Genomic DNA, 18,835 nt, shown 5'->3' with positions numbered 1-18,835 from the left:
TGGTCACAGCACCGAGCTTGACTGAGTTCAAGAAGTGTCTGGACAACGCTCTCAGTCATATGCTCTGATTTGGCTGGTCCTGTGTGGAGCCAGGGGTTGGACTGGATGATCCTTATGGGTCCCTTCCAACTCAGGATATCCTATGATTCTATGGTTTTATATTTTCAAAAGAATTATGCAGGAAAATCTAATAAGGATTAGCATGGAGTGTGGCAAAACTTTGAGATATGATGTAATGATGGAATGAAAAAGCTAAGTATTTAAAGAAAACTTTGGAGTTGAAATTCTGCAGTAAGCTTTCTGTGCAACATTCTGAACATTCATTCCTTTTGGCAGTTACTGTCGTTGTGCAAGCTGAAAAAATACAAATAGTCTCAGGAAGTATCTAGGAAGTGTTCAAATAAGCCTTGGCAAGTCAGTAGTATATTTGATGATGCACAGATCAGTGTGTAGCTACTCTGTAGCTTCTTTATGCATACATTATAGGAAAAAATACATGATGTAATGTAAACATACAATTATACTTGTAGAAGTGCAGAAATTTTTACTTTCTACATTAAACCAATCTTAAAATGAGAATCAAGGCACTGAGACAGTCCATTATGTAATACTGTTAAAAAAACCATACACTTCAAAAGGAAGCCTGGTTTGTTGTCATTTAAAAGATTTCATATTCTTGCTTGAAAGGTCAATAGAGAAAGTTAAGATTTGAGTGACTACAGACAGCACTTTTGACAATAACTTTCAGTCAAAAGCATGTGTGTGAAATGAAATCTTTTCTGTTACAAAGGCACAGGAAAAGCTAAATATTTAGCTCCAAACATCCTGCAAATATCGTTTTGCTTCTCGAAGCATGGCCAGGATTTTCATTGCTTCCAATTTGTCAACTTCCATTTCCATGCTTAAAATGTCCACTATAGCATCACTTACACCATCAGCCATATGCTTCTTATCTCTGAAAAAAAAAAAAAAAGGAGGAAAATGCTTAAGAGTGTATTTTTCCTTTTAGCAATAGCTTCAGAGGTAGGATAATATTGGAGAAGAGGCACTAAAAAAACCTCTCAAACAAAAACATAGCTTGTATATTGTATGGCAGGATTCTCACTGAGATTTCATGTAGCTGAGCGTTGACAGTAACAAGGGTTTCTCTCAATCAAACACTAAAAAGTTTTCAGCATGCTGTAATTTATAAGAAAAAAACCCTTGGAATCCTTGAGCTGTCAGGAAGAACTGGACCTGCTGAAGTATTTTTTATCATTATATCACCATATGTTTCCAATTTAAAAAACAAACAAACCAACCAACCCCTCAATAATGCTATTTTTAATACAAATAGCTGACATTTATTGACATTGGGCTCTATATTTGGTCTGTCCATTTATCAACAAAATTCCTAAAAATCTCAAACCTCAAGGTAAGTTACACAGCCACAAAGAAAACTTCCCACTGTAAAATATATCACTATTACAGAGCTTTAGCATTCTGGCCCATTCAAGCCTGGAACACAGCAGAAGACTGCTGCTATCTCACAGCTGTGCAGTTTATCATCACATGTATTTAAATGTGTCGTTTTCTCAAGAAAGAAATCTATTAGCTTGAAACCTCCTATAGCTTAATTCAATACTAAAAAGGAAAAAGAAATAATAAGTGACTAAAGCAACCAGTGGAACTGTGTGGTTACAAGCTATACTTTCAAGACTATATTGGAAAAAACTGACATAGTGGTGAAATTCTAGCATGCCAGGAAGGCTCTTTCAACACCATATTGGTCCTTTCTTTCAGACAGCTCTAAGCCTTTCTAAAGCCTCAAATTTCTGCTAACTCTGTTCATTCTAAGACAGTCCATCTCCATTCTACTCACCCACATATATAGAAGTAACCTCTCTCTTTCAACAGGACTCTGGCAACTTCCTTAGCATAAAGCCTAATGACATCTTGCACATACTTAGGCGGGGCTACTTCTGCAGTTGAAGAGTCTCTTGAGAAACAAACCTTAAGATGAGTTAACGTGCCATTTTCAAGAAAACATTTGAGCTCATCTCTGAAAGGCAATAAAAACTGTTTAGTAATGGCTCAGAGGATAAGCATTCCCTCATTAATACAAAATGAATGTTAAATAGTGAACTTGCTTGAACAAATAGTCTCGATCCTGATGCCGACAACCAAAAAACAGCCATGTCTCTCCAAATCCCCAGTCTGTATGTTCTTCTCTGAGCTTCTGCCTAAACAGACAAAAAAAAAAAAAAATTCCAATCCTGTTTTATCAAGTGCAAAATCTAAAACATCTATAACCTAATTCTCATTTCAAGCAGTGCTTTAATAAACCTCTGGATTGACAGAAATGTGAAATGACTTAAGGTAAATCACAGTCAAACCCTCCTCCTTTGATTTTCTTGACTAGTCACTTTTGGCCCAGCTCAATATCAATCAACTTCAAAGGGGTTTTTTTTGCCACAGTTTCATATTGGAATAGTCAAGACTGACATTTCCAAACATCTCACAAAACAATCCTGACTGCTAAACACGGAGATCACTACCCTTCATCCTTCATTGGAAGCCTTCATTGTAAAAACACCTGGGAAAACTCAGCACAAAGCAGTTTTAGCATGCTGTAGAAACTTGCTAGACTTTATGAATAAGAATCCATTTACTACCACATCATCAGAAGAATTATTGCATTTTCTTGAAATAATGCTGACAGTATTACTTTAGAGGGGTTTTAGCTGCAACTTTCAGTTACATTTTGAGACAGAGATTTCATTTATCACTGATCAAATGCTTATGAAATGCTATGAATCCTTTAAAATAAAATGCAAAATACATCTGAGAGAGAAAGCTATATTTGGGAGTTAAAAGTAAGGAGTAAGGATTGTACAGAATGATTTGGTTCAAGTGGAAGCATGGAGTCAGAAACATCATGTCAAAATTTCACTTTTCTCTCAGATTAAATGGTTTAAAAATAATTGTTACAGGATGCAAAAAAACTTCATTATCTTGCTGGAACTTATGAGTCACGTAGGAATGATATGTGTTGGTTACCTATAAAAATTGCAACCATTCCCACCCAAATATTCCACTCTTCCCATTCTTCATTTCCTCCAAATGATCATGTTTTTATATATTCTTGGTGATGTGGTATCTGTCACATTTTGAACAAGCATCTCTTTGCCTTGAAAAATTACCCTGCTAGAGTTGGAGGGGAAAAAAAAAAAGAAAAAAAAAAAAAAAGTATCTGCCTCCCCTCAAATACAAACCCATGAAACCTAAGATTACTGCCCAGTTGAGGGTTCCAAGCTCCTCATCCTAAAACATCAAAATGTGTAAACACACAGAAGTAAGGGAATGTGGGAGAAAACTTGACAATCATCATGCCAAGGTTTTTAATATAGATACCACTTCTGAAGGAAATGGATTTTGAATACCAAACTTAAGCCAATCAACACTGTTTCTAAAAACTACCAACCTCTTGCAGGACTTCCACTAGCAACACACAGATAAAGGATTTAATTTCTTATTACTATTTCTCCAATTCACCCAGTTCCTCATGTATCCACTCTGGATATTAAATACAGTCAGATGAAAATGCAAGTTGTACTCATTTGAAAAACAAATAAATACACAAGCACTGCTCATTTAAAATCAGTAAGACTCTTTCTAATCAGCATACCACGATTACAAAAAGTAAAAAGAAGAATAAAAAATAAAATGATTAACTGCATTTTTACTCAAAACCTGAGGCTGTATTTTCTTCAACATAAAAAGGCTGCTTTCCAGGTAACAACTTGGTACATACCTATGTTGTAGGAAACCAATAAATGGTGAAATTCCTGTTCCTGGACCAACCATCATGAACGGGACAGATGGGTCTGCAGGTAAGTGGAAAGTATTGTTTGGACGAGCAAAAATAGATATCTAAAGTGAAATTAGATAGAATACAATTGAAGAATATTCTTAAGCAGTGAAAATACCATGAAATTTTTAGTAACTTCAGGGATATTTAAATAATGTATGTGTCCACACACCCTTCCAAATCATGAGTTTCAGAGTTTATTTTTAATACCACACAGACATTTAGAATAAAATTTCAAATGAGTTTCTGAAAAAAACCCAAACCAAACAACATTGTATTTACAAACCTATTAATCCATCTGGAGAAAAATTAGGGAAAACCATACAAACTTGAGCTTCTGAATATGAAAGCTGACTGCACCATAAATTTGGGGAATACTGTTACAGAATTCATAGAAAGTTTGGTGTTGGTACTCGAAAGGACGTAAAGTTACTTCATTGCTATTATAGGCAACTCAACCTTTTTTTACATTGTGGACATCTAAAAATATTCCTGTGGAGGTGAGGATTTGTTTATAATGAATTGAAGACTACTGATACTGAGCTTGCTTTCTTAATTTTCATAAAAGTTTTACATGATCTCCAAAAACGCATATAGATGAGGGGAGGCAGATAACTGCTCAAAGATCTTGGAAAATGGCTTATATCATTCCACCGATAAACTCTAATTCTGATCTTCAGATCTGTGTCTGAAAGAAAGTCTAAATATAATTTTCATAGGAGCTCCACAACTATTCTCTGAGGCATGGCTAACATAATGTATAGAAAACAAGAGATGACTATTTTCAATTCTTTAAAAGATTACTCAAGACTCAGCAGCAGCCATAGCAGAGCTTCATCCATTACAGTCATAAGCAAACATCCTATGTATTTTGCATATTAATTATGAAAGGATTTGAATTTACTTTCAAGTTTAAGGAAGGAGTGAAGCACTAGACCAAGTTATTTAAACTTTGTTCTGTAAATCCGAGTGGTTTAGCACTATTCATTTCTTATTTAATTCACTACAGATACTACGACGTTAACACAGGATTATTTTTCTGTTTTCATGATGATAAAAAAATAGTATAATTCTTGCTGGTGGGGGGCAATATTTGTATTTCTGCTATACTTACTACTTCAAACCACATTTGAGTTAAGAGGCTATTTTCCCTATTAATGATTCCAAACTGGTCATTCCATTAAAAAATACTGCAGATGGTAAACACATTTATACTGTAAAGTGTCTTCAATTAATCTAAGGTATTTTTGCATAAGATCACACTCATCTATTTTGTATTGGTATTCCACATATTTCTGCAATCTACATGTATTGCTGCACATTTATCTATGCTGAATTCTAGCTTGCACAGCAGATGCAAATAGTTCTGAACTTTATTCAGACTCATTTTGTAATAATCCTTTTTTTTAACTCCACCTCCTTTTCATGTTTGATTTTTAATATACTGCAAATCAATTATACTCAAAGAGCAGATGTGAATACCGGAATAAGATATATGGTGCACATATTAATCAGTTTGCCTTTGAATTTTAAGACCTGAAGATAACTTGTATGGGTTTTCCTCACAAGAATTGTGAGGAAAGAATTCACAAGAAATTCACAAGAATTGAGTTTTACTATTTCACCCCTATTATCTGCCACCCTTTGCTGGAAGTGACCAAGTGCCTCTCTCCTACAACACTAACAGTCATAACTATTTAATTGCACAGTGGTATTTTAGTCCATGAAAACATCCTCCAAGACTTGCTTAGAACTACAGTGAAGACAGAAAACAACTCTGGCCTTTCAGCAGTGGGAAGTTTCACAACTCACATATCCATAGATAAAGTAAAATTTCAGTTTAGCAACTTAGCAATGAAGTTCTAGACATGTTACAGAGGGAAGGGCAAACTTATACATAGGGTAGAACCGCAAAATGAAGGTGTATACTGCCAAAACACCGGCATTACATCAGAGCACTGAACAAAGAAACACGCATAAATTTAAAGGTTAAGGAGTTTAGATCTAATATTCATACCTTTTCAGTTGAAGAGCATCCTCCTTTTGTATCCAGAGTATTTTTATTGGGGTGCAGTAGAGGTGCAACTAACTCAGCAAGCCATCCTGTACATACTCCTTTCCGTGAGACTGGTCTAGCGGGACAGGCAGGGAACTCCACAATGTTAAATACAAAACACAATTTTCCTGGCTGATATAAGTTTGAACTGCAAAGACAAAAGTATAAAATAAACCCCAAAACCTGAGAGATAGCTGTACAATCTTACAGCAGGTCCATTTGCAGCCCAAACCACCTCAACTTTATCGAGATTCTCAGTGTTCAGCCAGCTAACTGTGTGGTATTTATACATAGTCAGAAAACATCTTAAGGCTGGACTCGGAGGCCAGTGCCTACAGAAGGGAATCAACATTCCTACCAGATTCCCAGGTGTGTGAGCTTGCTCTTGAGAATTCTACCAAAGTCCTGCCAGACACTCAACACAATGTTGTCTGAAACAGTCAAACCCTCTGTTTTTTTGCAGGAGGGACACAATCACCTTTTCCTCAGGTTTTATTCTTCATTCCTCTCTTTCTTCTTCAGATTATAATGTACACACACACATACATTTGAGAAAAAAGCATATCTAAATTACCAAGGAGATATAATTTTACTATTACATTACCTTGATGCTGAATAGGATCTGGCTTGTAATTTAGGAAGATGTTCTGAAAAATTAAAAAAAGAAAACATCACTTATTATTTGATTCACCCCAATGAAAATATCATATAATGATGTGTTTACACTACAACAGATTGCAAGCTATGTATGTATGTACGTATACAGAAAAGGTCAAACTCACTGGTGCCTTCAAAGGAATGAATTGCGTGCAGACTGCACATTTGGCTGAGGAGAAGGGCATATTAAAAGGAGACAGACTTATTGCTAAGTGAACAATATGGTGGGGAACAGTGACAATAAATGAGCAATACCAAAAAAAACGGGCATAGCAAATGCCAGAAAACATACAGTGGAGTAACAGGGTAACATACAGTTTTACTGCTTTTTAGTTGTTTTACCACATGCACCACTCTTTTGCAGATGTTCCAACAAGTACATGGACACCCTGACATATTTTGAAGATGCTCTGCTACATAAGATAGTTGCAAGTCAGAGTTACGAAAAGCTAGTTCAGTGAAATCACTTAAAGATGACACTAAGTCCATTCAGCACATTACTTCCCTGGGGCAACACATTTAAAAGACTCAAAATTTCCTTTTATTCAATTCGGTTGCTCAAGCACATTCCATACCACCTTTGGAAAGATAAGTGGCTTTGTCTTCACTGTGAAAACTCATGTATTTGTATAAAGTGGAGCAGAGCTTGTATTTATTTTTTAAATCCCCACACTGTACTAGAGAGATTTGGGGTAGGCATGGAAAAGATGCTTGCAAGAACATAAAAATCTTTTTTTTTTTGTGAAACTTATTAAGAAATTCTGGGTTTTAATCTGGAAAATAACTACCAGCATTTTCAGATGTATTTTAGATGGTTATAGTTGGAGTCTCATTCCTTCAACGTTTTATGTAAGTAACACAGTGAGCGTGATGGACATTACATAAATACAAATAGACTGGGAAAAGCTTTCCATTTTGACAGGTAAAACTGCAAGAAAAGAACACGTAGGCAGGGAAATCAGGAGTTGTAAAAACATGTCTTTTCTAATTGTAAGCAGTTGATTAACTGTTTCTTAAAGACCCCTAATCCTGAAAACACCTTATGCTTATTTCTTGATGCACAGGAGCAATCCAGAGTCAAATGAAGCATAAGTATGTACCTGAGTGTTTGCGGAATGAAGGCCAAAGACTACAAGCTGGAGAACAGAGCTTTGTTCCCCAACAATAGTTTTAGGTTGATAACTATGGATACTATATTTCTAAAGCCGTTAACTGAACAGTTATTCCCCTTTCTTGGGAAATCGAACATTTAATCTGATGCATTTTTAGAAACCAAATCTAATTAAATCCAAATCAGTCACTTACCAATTAACAGGTTAAGTGAAGGCTTGCAGCTTGGAAAAGCATGAAGTAAATCCAGCAAGCAAACATTAGAATCTCTAATAAAGCGTGTGTAATCAGAGGCTCCTTGTCTGCTGCAAAGCTCTTGAAGTCTCCGTTTTTCTACTGCATCACTGGTACATTCTACAAGAGCTCGCAAAAATGCCTGCAGGGAACAAAATAAGAGTGAAGGGTAAAAAGACTTGTCGATTTGGGAAAACGGTCAGAAATTTGGCAAAAACTTGGGATGCTTGGAGGTAGGAAGAAGTCACCTCATAGGTTAATGAATAATACAATTATTTCCCAATGCACACTTTCACCAGCTATGAAAAAATTACTTTTTTTTTTCGGTGGCTGCTCCTCTAGTATCTGGGACAAGCTAGCAGGTCAGAAAATCCTACTTAGCCTGAATGGGGGAGAGACAAATAAAAAAGCACAACCCATTCCCTGAAAAATCCAAAATTTATGAAAAGCTTTCTTATTTATGTATTTGCACTTTAGTTAAGTAAACAGATCCATAACACAAATTAATTCAAGACAAAACACCATTTGCTAAGTTACAGAAGCCAGGAAAGGAATAATAAAAAGTCTTAGAAGAGGTATTTACTGTAAATAAAGTATGGTATTTAATGAGTCATGTAAATGTCGCAGTGGTGTTTTATTCCATACTTTATGCCTACATAATGGTACTGCGAGCTTTTCTTATGGGAAAATTAAATTGAGCATTCTAAGATAAAGTAAAAATCAGATGTAAACGGTTACAAGGTTTTTTTCCAAAAGCAAGGTGGAAATAGTGCATAAAAGTGATCCAAAACACCAAGTGCAATCAGATGACATATTCTAAACAAAACAATACTTGGAAAGTAATTTGAGTGTGCTCAAACACTGAGTTTCTGACAATAGTTCTGAGTATGGAGTTACATAAAGCACATTCCACACTGAACAGATAATAAAGCAGATAGGTTATAAAACCTGCCTTGTGCGGTATTCCCTAGCAAGTGCACTCTGCCTACTCTTATTGTTGAGACAAATTCTCAAAATTGTTAAATGCAGTTTTGAAAAGGTTGAAACAATTGGAAGATTCTCTTCTCTTCTGCTGTGAAATCCACTAAATTGAGTGAAAATGTCCTTCCAAAACCTGGTTTCTCTGAGAGGCCCAACCAATACAACTGTTTAGCTTCATCCTGCACGCAAAGTTATCTTTAAAATGTGTTTTGACAATACCAGAAATACATGTGCATTTCCAGTTGCAAGCTTCCATTTTTTTGCAGGCACAGAATGAAAGGAAAATAATATTCACATGTTGTGAGAACAAATACTACACAGGCAAAAATCTTTCTTTGAATTCTGCCAGGTTACTGAAATGCTAAAGAAAAGCTTTAAAATACTTTAAAAGACATTATGGTATGTTTGCATTGAGCAACATGCATATTTCCAGTCACAACATTTGACAGTAATGGCTCCCGCTGATTAGAAAGAATGATTTCTCTAAAATGCCTATGGGGCCAGGTTCAGTCAGCCTTCCAGTTATCTGGCACCAAATATCTAGTATTTTTCTATTTACTCGCAGATTAGTTATGAATCAAGGCACTACAGAACGGGAATAGAGATTTCAGTATCTCATAGTTTGCCGGATTAAGAACCAGAAGTGAAATTTCTCAGAATAAAGTACAAACAGCAGCATACAAACTGACAATCCTTATTCACCAAGACACATGGTAACTACACACAAAGCAAGGATAGGTCTGTAAGAGCCCATACAGCATAGAATTACGAAGGATTTCTCTTTAAAAGAACAAACACATAAACACCTTTTTGGGAATTGCTCTTATTTCCAGACACCAGGTTAGAATGAATTTCAGAGTGCTTCTTTCAGGGATGTGTTGTGGATGAGCTGCTCCTAGTTCAGTGGGAGAAAACAAAACAAAACAAAATGTGCATCTGTTAACATCCAAAAATGGCATCACAGAGTGCTTGCTCCTTCAAGAAATACAAGAGAGCTAAACTGCATCCAATTCTGTATGTTTGAGCCCCAGTGGAAATTATAAACTAAACAGCAAGACAGTTTTCCAAGGAAGTATCAATGACTATTTTGCAATGACAATTAGGAAAGCAGGAAACTAAAAGAGAGGTATAATACATGAGTGTTCAAATAAATTTCATTGCTAAACCAACTCAAGGCTTTGTTGCCACTTTCCACCTTAAAGAAATTCAGAGGAATGCTTACCAGGAAAAGGAACATCCGCATTTTTTCCCCTCCATCAATACGCACTCCTGAAAATAGGAACACACTCCAGTTTTCTAATAATCTAACCAAAGGTGTATGCAGCCAGCGCCAAGCTGGAGCTTCTGAGGCCCAGCAGATCCAAGGGGTTTCTGTTCAAGCAAATAATCTCTCTTGTACTCTCTACAGGTTCCATTTCTGGGAAGGAGGTACACTGACATCCCATCTATCCCTTCATGGACTCAGCTAGGGTGCAGCCAGGCTTATGAGCCTCATGCTAAAGCGGCTATTCTAAGTTAACCCCAAAAGCAATATAAGAGCATTTATGTGACAAAACACCCTTAATTAATAAGCTCTGCAGGTCCCAAATTGCTTCCTTACAGACCTAACTTGCATGTTGAGATTTCTCTTCACAAAATTTCTTGGTTTGACATCTAGCTACTGATTCTTACTATGCTTTTTTCCCATGCTCAAGAGCCTTTTAATAGTACAGGATTATTGCTCCAAGAATATACCTATATAACTTGCTAAATTACCTCTTCATATCAGCATTGCTTGACTAAATCCTTGCTACAAAGAACAAAATTTACTTTTAGAAGATAAGAGGATTGGCATAAATATAACGCAGGAAAGAAGCATCCATTTTCACATTTATATAAACTTCCTTTTCTTGAACATGCTGAAACCATGTTACAAGCAGTACTTAAACTTCTTCCCAGGATGCTCGTACGTACAATATAAAACAACTACAAAAATCCAGTATTCGAACAACAGACTTTGTACTAGACTGCAAATAATTTCTGTTTTGTCCTCTCCATTGATCTCATCTACTTCATCAAAGAATTCATAGACTGAACAAAGAGAGGTTGTGAACAAAATTCAGTGGAATTCCTGGTAAATCTTGAAGATGCAGCGGAGGCACAGCCTGATGTTCATGCTCTTCTCTCAAGTTTTTCAGCTCTCTTCATTCACTAAATCCACAACCATAACAGTTTGTAGTAACTATTACAAATTCCTCCGAAAAGTGAATGCAGTTAAGAGACAACCATCTCAAAAGGAAAGCAATTCCGGAACATCGCTAGGAATTGCAAACCTGCATTATAGAGCTGAATTCTTTGGTACAGATTGGCAAAAACAAGTTATTAAGTTGCAGTAAGTTAATGAGTCTCTGCTGACCAGCACAGCTCCAAAGAAATTAATTTGGATTTAGTCCTAAACCACTTAACTTCCTAACTGCAGTGGATGGAAGTCAGTGTACAAGCCATGATTGGAGTTCAGTGGATCAGCAGCAACTTGCTAGGTCCTGGCCAACTATCCAAGGCAAATGTAAAAAGTCAGCGTGATTTGCTCTGGATCACCCAGAAGACTCAAGAGCAGACCCAAGAACTTTAATTCTCTGTGCTGCGATCCAGTGCTATGATCTACCTTTCCATTATCATTCACTACGATTCACAAACAGGCATGCCATTTTACATACAAGATATGACAAAATGTTGCATAAATAATGCATAATTTCAACTTTTTCCCCCCCTACATTAGGCAGCCAGAGATGCAATAACCTGTATTATTTACACATCGGATGACAGCACTGATATTCCAAGTTTTACTCAATTATTTTACCAGCTTTGCCTTGAAAGGGCAGGTTTTTTGGTATACAAGAACCATCAAGGGGCTAAGTTATGTTCACTTGGCTATACAGGCTCTGTTCTACATGGAAAGTGCTCTGACACTGATGAACTCAAAGTGCTCTGTTAGGACAGCTTTACATCCTTCCTGCAACATCAGTATAGAAGAAAGGGAACTACTGTAGGCAGGAAGGAGACAATATCTCTCTGTACCTATTCAAGGAGACCTTCACTTTGAACATGCTGTTGACACTGTCTTTAACTTACAGAGAAATTCAAATTTTATGCAGTCAGGCAGCAGGGCTCCGATTTACGCAGAAAAACCTACTAGCCTTCAGGAGGAACAAAATTTGAAGCCCAACTTCCTATGAAAGTCTGATGCTTTTGGCCCTCTATTACTTCCCCCTCTGCTATAACCTTCCCTTTTAATTGCTTCCTTTATAGATGTGCTTGATTCTGTAAAATCTGTAAATAGCGTAAACAGTAGACATAGCATATCTGTGAAATCCCCCCATCACCCAGTCTCTTGCTGCTTGCCTGTGTACAGCTGTTGGGCCTTGGATGGGGTGACATTGCCTTGAGTTTGAGGGTGCTCAGCACTAGCCCTGATCCAAAGGGAGATTGTTACAAAGCTGGGACCCTCCTGGGATGTCTTTTTTTTCCTTTTTCCTTTTTTTTTGTTTTTCTTGGGGGTGGGTGGGTGTGCTATGGGGGGGCATAGGGGAAGAAGCAGGTGTGTTTGGACAAGGTCTGTCCCAGAGGAACAAGGACAATGGAGGTTCCCCAAGAAAGGGGGTACAAGGGGAGGGGGTTCAGCACAGTGGGGCTGGATAACAGGCAGACCACCTCTGCAGATGCAGGGCTCATCCCCAGTGCAGGGACCAGGCTGTAACTGACACTGGTTCTGCACCAAATCTACCAGTGACCCCTCCGAGCAGAGGTTAGTTACTGGAGTGGGGGTCAAGGATGGGGTTCAGCTGGGCCCGGACATCCCATATGATACATTACAGCATGGCCTGTCATGTAAACTCACCTCACTAACAAGTGAGTTACTCACCAGTTCCAAGAACAGGGGTCTATTTATACGTCATAATTAAAGGACAACTTGTGTTGCCTTCGATGCAGGAAATCTCGCCATGGGAACAATAAAGAACCCTACCTCATCCTGCAGAACTAAAAGCACAACTCAGCAGCACCATTAAGACGCCAATTGCAAGGCAAGAGAAGAATAATTCTCACAGGTCAAGCTGGCAGTACACAGGCATACCTTGAACCTGCAGCTACCCTTTCTGAGGTGTGGGATCATAAGACTCAGCAGAACAGATCTACATAGACCTACAAGCCCCTAAAAGGCACCTTACAGCAGCACTAAGTCTTCTGCTTCAGGAATGCAGCCCTATTAGGATGTAAAACAGATTGATGCGAAGTGCTGTGCAAGGAGAGATTTTACTTTCAAGTGGAGGATTCTTAGGTTATGTGATTAAAGACTCATCTCCATAAACATAAAGGAGCACAGAGGAAGAATGAGATGAATGAACACTAATGCCAGGCTCAAGTTCCCAGTCAGGAGCTAACTCATCTACAGTAAAACCACCAGCAGCATTCTATGCGTCCTCTCTTTTTTAACACATCTCTGTGACTTCCAACATGCCTCCATGAAATGACAGCTGTGTCCCAATACTAAAGATAAAAACATTCAAAACTATGCATACCAATGACTACCAACACAGAAAGGGGTATTTGTTCATGATCAGCGCATCACACCATACCTTTCTTTTTCGTGCCCTGCTTAACCTTTACACAAACGAAGTACTCTCCTTTTTCAGAAAGTCCCAATATGTGAAGAAGTTCTTCCACCTCACTGACATTGTTGGGACATAGGACACAAAAGGCATCTCCAGGTTGGTAGTCAAAGACTGTATCCTGTTTTAAAATATGAGATAATTTCTATTAAATTGTATCACAAGCCAAGGCCAACAGCATCCCCATTCCTAACAATAATCTTCCTACTATCACAGCCACAGGAAGTCCTGCGTTCTTTTACTCTCTACTAGCACTTCACTATTTGGAGCACATCAGAAACTAAATACTCATGTTTTGTTTTCAGGTTTAACCTTATTAATTAGAAAAATCTTTCCTTATCTGGTTTAAATATTTGGACACTCTTTAGTAAGAACTGCTGAGCAGCCTAAACAGAAGGAAAATAAATATTTATTAAGAGGATGTGTTATATAATCAGCCCAGATCATTAATTACTGGTGTACTCTCTTTTCTGTTTCAAGAAGAGCAGAGAAATGAAGTCCTTATAATTAATGTAACTTTGTATAGAGCTACATTACCACTAAAAGAAAATTTGCTGTATTAAACTACTTGATGAACTGTGACTGAAATGACCCCAACTGTTTTATCTTCTGGAGGAAAAAGAAAAATAGCAAGAGAAGAGCACAGTGAAAATTAAAAGGTATCTCAGATCTTAAGACCTAGATTCTACTTAGTTGGCTGAGGTTCTTGTGCATAACTGCTGAAACCCTGAAACTCAAGCTTCTGCCTGTTATAGAAGCATACAGAATTATACTTGCATCATCGTGTTTCCCTTACGCATCAGGTGAGGTGACCTGTATACACAAACTGTTGAGAATGTCAGGAAGAGAATGGAAAAAAATGTTCAAATTTTCAGTGGGTGCTGATGACAGGATACACATGTACATATAAATATATGCAAAAATCCATGTCATCTCAGAGACTCAGTAGCTCAAAACTTAATAGACTCTATTTATAACTGAGATTTAAAGATGTCCTGTGGATATTGACACAGATTAGGCTAATAGAGTCCAATAAAGGTTACTGCCAAAATCACAATATCCCAATGGCAATATTCTACAAATTTGGAAAGCTGCTCAAAAGCAATATATTTTCCTTTTAAAGATTTCTTGTAAAGTAATATCGAGCACTCTCTGCCCTTCATCTTCAAACCAGTATACAAAATATGATCTTCCCTGAAATAAACTAAACCAGTTCTTACACCTAGGGTAACATTGAGGAGTATGTTAACAAGTCAGAGCAAATGAATGCCGGAGGCAGAAACAGTGCTTAAGAGCTAACGACTCTTATCACTTGATCATACTAGTCAAATTATCACTTGTGTAGATTACCTACCACAAGGAGTAGTCACAATTTATTATACAGTTTCTGAATATTCCCCAAATTGTATACTTACAAACTGAAGTATTATTCATTTTCAATATTCCCTGCCTGTCCTTCTCCACTGCAAATTCCATTCAAAAAGGTGTTTCAGTCAATACAATATTCATGGAACAACAGAGAAATTAATTTGATGCTTTATTTCTGTTTTGACTTCCATGGAGTAGTATCTTTCAGCAAGCAAATCAAGCTTTGCATTTAGAAAATGGATAAGCCTAAGCTGACATCCTATTGTATAGGGAATTATTTTTTCTTTTTATACAGTCATATAATTTTCCTCCCTCCAGTTATTATACATAGCACATATGCTTTTCATCTTTTATTTTAACCCACTAAAGAAAAAGCCATCACTTACTGCAATATCAAGTTCTAAGAGCAATGCGGTTTTTATCGCATCTTCTCTAGTGAGCTGAACTGCTTTTGTAACTGGCACTTCAAAGGCTGGTCCCTCTGAAATCAGTGAGGACACATGTGGATTCTGAAAAAGACGACATGAAAACTTACACCAAAAATGCAAATCGGCTGAGTGACAGCTTACTATGACATACAGGAATTAGTGTTGGTACAATTTTTTTGAAACAATCTTAGAAAACAATTCAAAACAATGAGGAAAAACATGAATCTCCTATACACAGAGAGCATTTTGCTCTACATTTTTAAAAATGACAACCAAGCAGTAACATGCATATATTCAACTATAAAAAGTCAGTAGGCTTGAACAGTCTAATGGGCCTAAACCACTATCAAATGCAGCTAGCTGTTCTCTTTTTCAAGAGCTGCCTTGAAAATAGCCAATTAGAGAATGGCATTTATGTTAAAACCCAGAAAACTCCCACCTAATTAAAGGATTACTACATGTACAGAACAGACAGAAGAAGTAAGAACAGAAGCTATTTAAAAACATCATTGCAGATTTACAGATTAAGACTTTGGAGTGCATATGGGGCTATTACAGGCAATTTATAAGAGGAATTTTAAAAACTACAGTTAAATTTAGAGCTAATCAGCAAACGCCACACTACGAAACAGCATCATGTTATTCCACAACATTTTTACACAGGTAAAAATGTACCCCAAGAATTGTAAATGGGCATCAAGAATAATTCCAGACCACCTCTGTCAAAGGCTGTCACTTGAAGATCAGATTGCAGCCCTCATTTCTCCATCACTATTGTCAGCAAGCTCCATCTGAGATTGATACAGACAAAAATGAAAAGAGGTGGGAGAGACAGCAAATGTCCACAACAATACTCTGCCAAATGGAAAGGAATTATTCTACCACTAAGAAAATATTGGTTAATGTATTGGGTCTGGCTGAGATGGAGTTAGTTCTCCCCACAGCAGCCCTCACAGTGCTGTGCTGTGTATCGGTAGCCAGCAAGGTGTTGGTAACACACCAGCGTTTTGGCTACTACTGAGCAGTGTCAGCACACATCAAGGCTGTCTCTCCAACATTTCTTCCTCTGCCTCAGCAGTTGGCTGGGGGTGGGCAAGACCCTGGGAGGGGAAACAGCCAGGACAGCTGACCCCAACTGACCAAAGGGATATTCCATACCATGTGATGTCTGCTCAGCAATAAGAAGCTGAGAGATAGGGGGAGGAATGGGGCAGGGGTATTCGAGTTTTTTTACGTTTGTCTTCTGGAGTTACCAGTACATGTACTAAAGCCCTGCTTCCGAAGAAGTGGCCGGACGTTGCCTGCTGATGGGAAGTAGAGAATAATCTTCTGCTTTTTGCTTTGCTTCCACGTGTGGCCTTTTCCTTTTGCTGTATTAAACTGCCTTTATCTTGACTCACTACTTTGGGGTTGTTTTTTCCATCTTATTTTTCTCCCCTCCATGCCTTGCTGAGGAGGGGAGTGATAGAGCAGCTTGGTGGACACCTGGCGTCCAGCCGAGGTTAAACCACCACATTTAAAAAATCTGAACATTTCCTATTTAAAAAAAGGAGAAAGGAGGCCAGTAGTTGGAAGTTTTATTATTCTCTTAAAATTTTGACATGGTGATTAGTGGCTTGGGCCATATGAAGTTATTATGCATCAGCTGCACTGTGATAATTGTCTACGTTCACATTCCCTCCAAGTCAAGTTCAAGGCACAGTGAGATCAAGATTTAAGCTAAATTGTATTATCTTACACTTGCCACAAAGGCTTAAGATGCAGATCGTTACTGCTCTGCTACTAATAAGCAGCAGCTTGTTAATTCAACCCTGAGACTCAACAGCGCAGGACATAGATCATAAAAGTAACTAGAGAGTCTGTGTACCCAGCCTTCTTTAAACAGCATGGAGTTTCTTTCTGGAGATATCCAACCTGAAGTTGATGGATTTCAAAGCAAGCCAACTTCAGCTGTGCTTGGCAAAAAAATACCCATGGTTGTTGTCAGATACCAGAAAAGGACATGAATTGTGTCATACATGTAAAACCAAACATGACCCTACATGGGACCTACTTTTGACAAGGTCTAGCAAGTATGCCAAAAATAGTGCCAAAGGGAAAAAAAACAAACCTGGATTTGATTCTTTCCAAGGCTCAAGACAACCATCCAGCTTTATACCTGAAATCTGGACTAAAATCTTTAATCTGTCACTGAACTCCAGATTAACACATTCAGCTTTTTCCATTTGCTGTTTTTTCTCCTATTTACAGAAAAGTTAAGCCATCAATATTCGAACCTGATCAATTGTTTCAGAGATCAGCTTGAATATATGCTATGACTTTAAAATAAGAAAATGGGCTCTTTTAACTACTGTAGCACCACTTTCAATCCTAGTATTAGTCTTTAATCAAAGAGTACCTCTAAATCGTTAATCTTTGTTTCAGTAATTTGGATTATTTAATTCAACATCCTGAGCAAGACCAACCACAATATGAGGTTTAAAAGTGTTTAAATTCATACACTCTTAGGTTACTATATTAGCTAGACTAAGTGATTGTCTCAGCATTACCATGGCCACTCTTAACAGAGAGTGTCAGGGCCCTGGTGATACTAATGGGCTTTCATGGTCCTGAGTAGCTTCACCAGAGGCCTCCACCCCTACCTCTGCTCATGGGCCCAGGAGCCCCATCTCAGCTCAGCTGAGATCTTCAGTCCATGCCCAAGCTCCATCAGGAATACTGGTTGGCATCTCAGCCACAACCATGCCCATGGCTGGCCACCAATGCTGTTGATCCAGGCCTGGATCTGCAGACCGACTTCCCAGCTTGGCCCCAGACCTGCCTCACCCCCACAAACTTGTCTGATGATCCGCACTCTTGGCTGATCCCCGCTGCCATCTCCTGGTTTGCATTGCTTGGGTATCGGAGAACACGGCTGGCCGCGTAACCACACTCGGCTCCTGACTCCCTGTCCCTTAAAGAGCAGCCAGCGCTCCTTGCTCCCTCGCACAGATAACCAAAATGTCTGCCCTCTGGCAGGCAACCAGAGAAGTTTGAGTCACACTTTCCAGTTCATTTTGAACACTACATATGCCAACTGGAGATGATTACCAGCTCGTGCTAATTCTTCTCTTTGTACAGCAGGTCTGTTCAACATGGCTTCACAGGAAAAGCATACTGGCTTTCAATCTGCAGTTCATCTTGTTTCCAACAGTAAAATTATGATCATGTTTTTACAATGAAAAGTTTCTCTGTTATTAAATATGCAGCAAGATTTTGAGCAATTTTACACCCTCTTAAGGCATTCAGCAAGTACTAAAAATTTGAACAGAAATTGTACTGTAGTCCTTTCTACAGGAAGACGTTTTTACCATCCTAAGTCACTGAGGATTTTAATTCTTCCATGCCTGGCACTGCAATGACATTCCTTTATCAAATTATTATTTAGCTAAATTATACTTTTACATCAGTGTGCATAACTCATATGGTGGGACCTAAATTTTCACAATATAAATGGATCTTTTAC

At 38.0% G+C, this 18,835-nt stretch overlaps 1 protein-coding gene across 1 annotated transcript in view; it reads right to left on the bottom strand.

Moving 5' to 3' along the window:
• Window positions 1-401: 401 nt before the first annotated feature.
• MTRR (5-methyltetrahydrofolate-homocysteine methyltransferase reductase) overlaps window positions 402-18,835 on the bottom strand; it is a 33,934-nt gene continuing 15,500 nt past the window's right edge. Inside the window, exons 7-16 of the mRNA XM_054815999.1 lie at window positions 15,289-15,411; window positions 13,502-13,655; window positions 9,695-9,783; window positions 7,869-8,049; window positions 6,511-6,553; window positions 5,868-6,054; window positions 3,794-3,912; window positions 2,130-2,222; window positions 1,862-2,041; window positions 402-955 (exon numbers count right to left, since the gene is read on the bottom strand). Of these exons, the coding sequence (XP_054671974.1) occupies window positions 811-955; window positions 1,862-2,041; window positions 2,130-2,222; window positions 3,794-3,912; window positions 5,868-6,054; window positions 6,511-6,553; window positions 7,869-8,049; window positions 9,695-9,783; window positions 13,502-13,655; window positions 15,289-15,411 (1,314 nt within the window). The 3' untranslated portion in view covers window positions 402-810. The remainder of the gene's footprint in view (window positions 956-1,861; window positions 2,042-2,129; window positions 2,223-3,793; window positions 3,913-5,867; window positions 6,055-6,510; window positions 6,554-7,868; window positions 8,050-9,694; window positions 9,784-13,501; window positions 13,656-15,288; window positions 15,412-18,835) is intronic.

Source organism: Grus americana, chromosome 2, assembly GCF_028858705.1.
Source record: "Grus americana isolate bGruAme1 chromosome 2, bGruAme1.mat, whole genome shotgun sequence".
NCBI classification, from domain to species: Eukaryota; Metazoa; Chordata; class Aves; order Gruiformes; family Gruidae; genus Grus; species Grus americana.
This window is presented reverse-complemented; position numbering and strand designations above follow the sequence as displayed.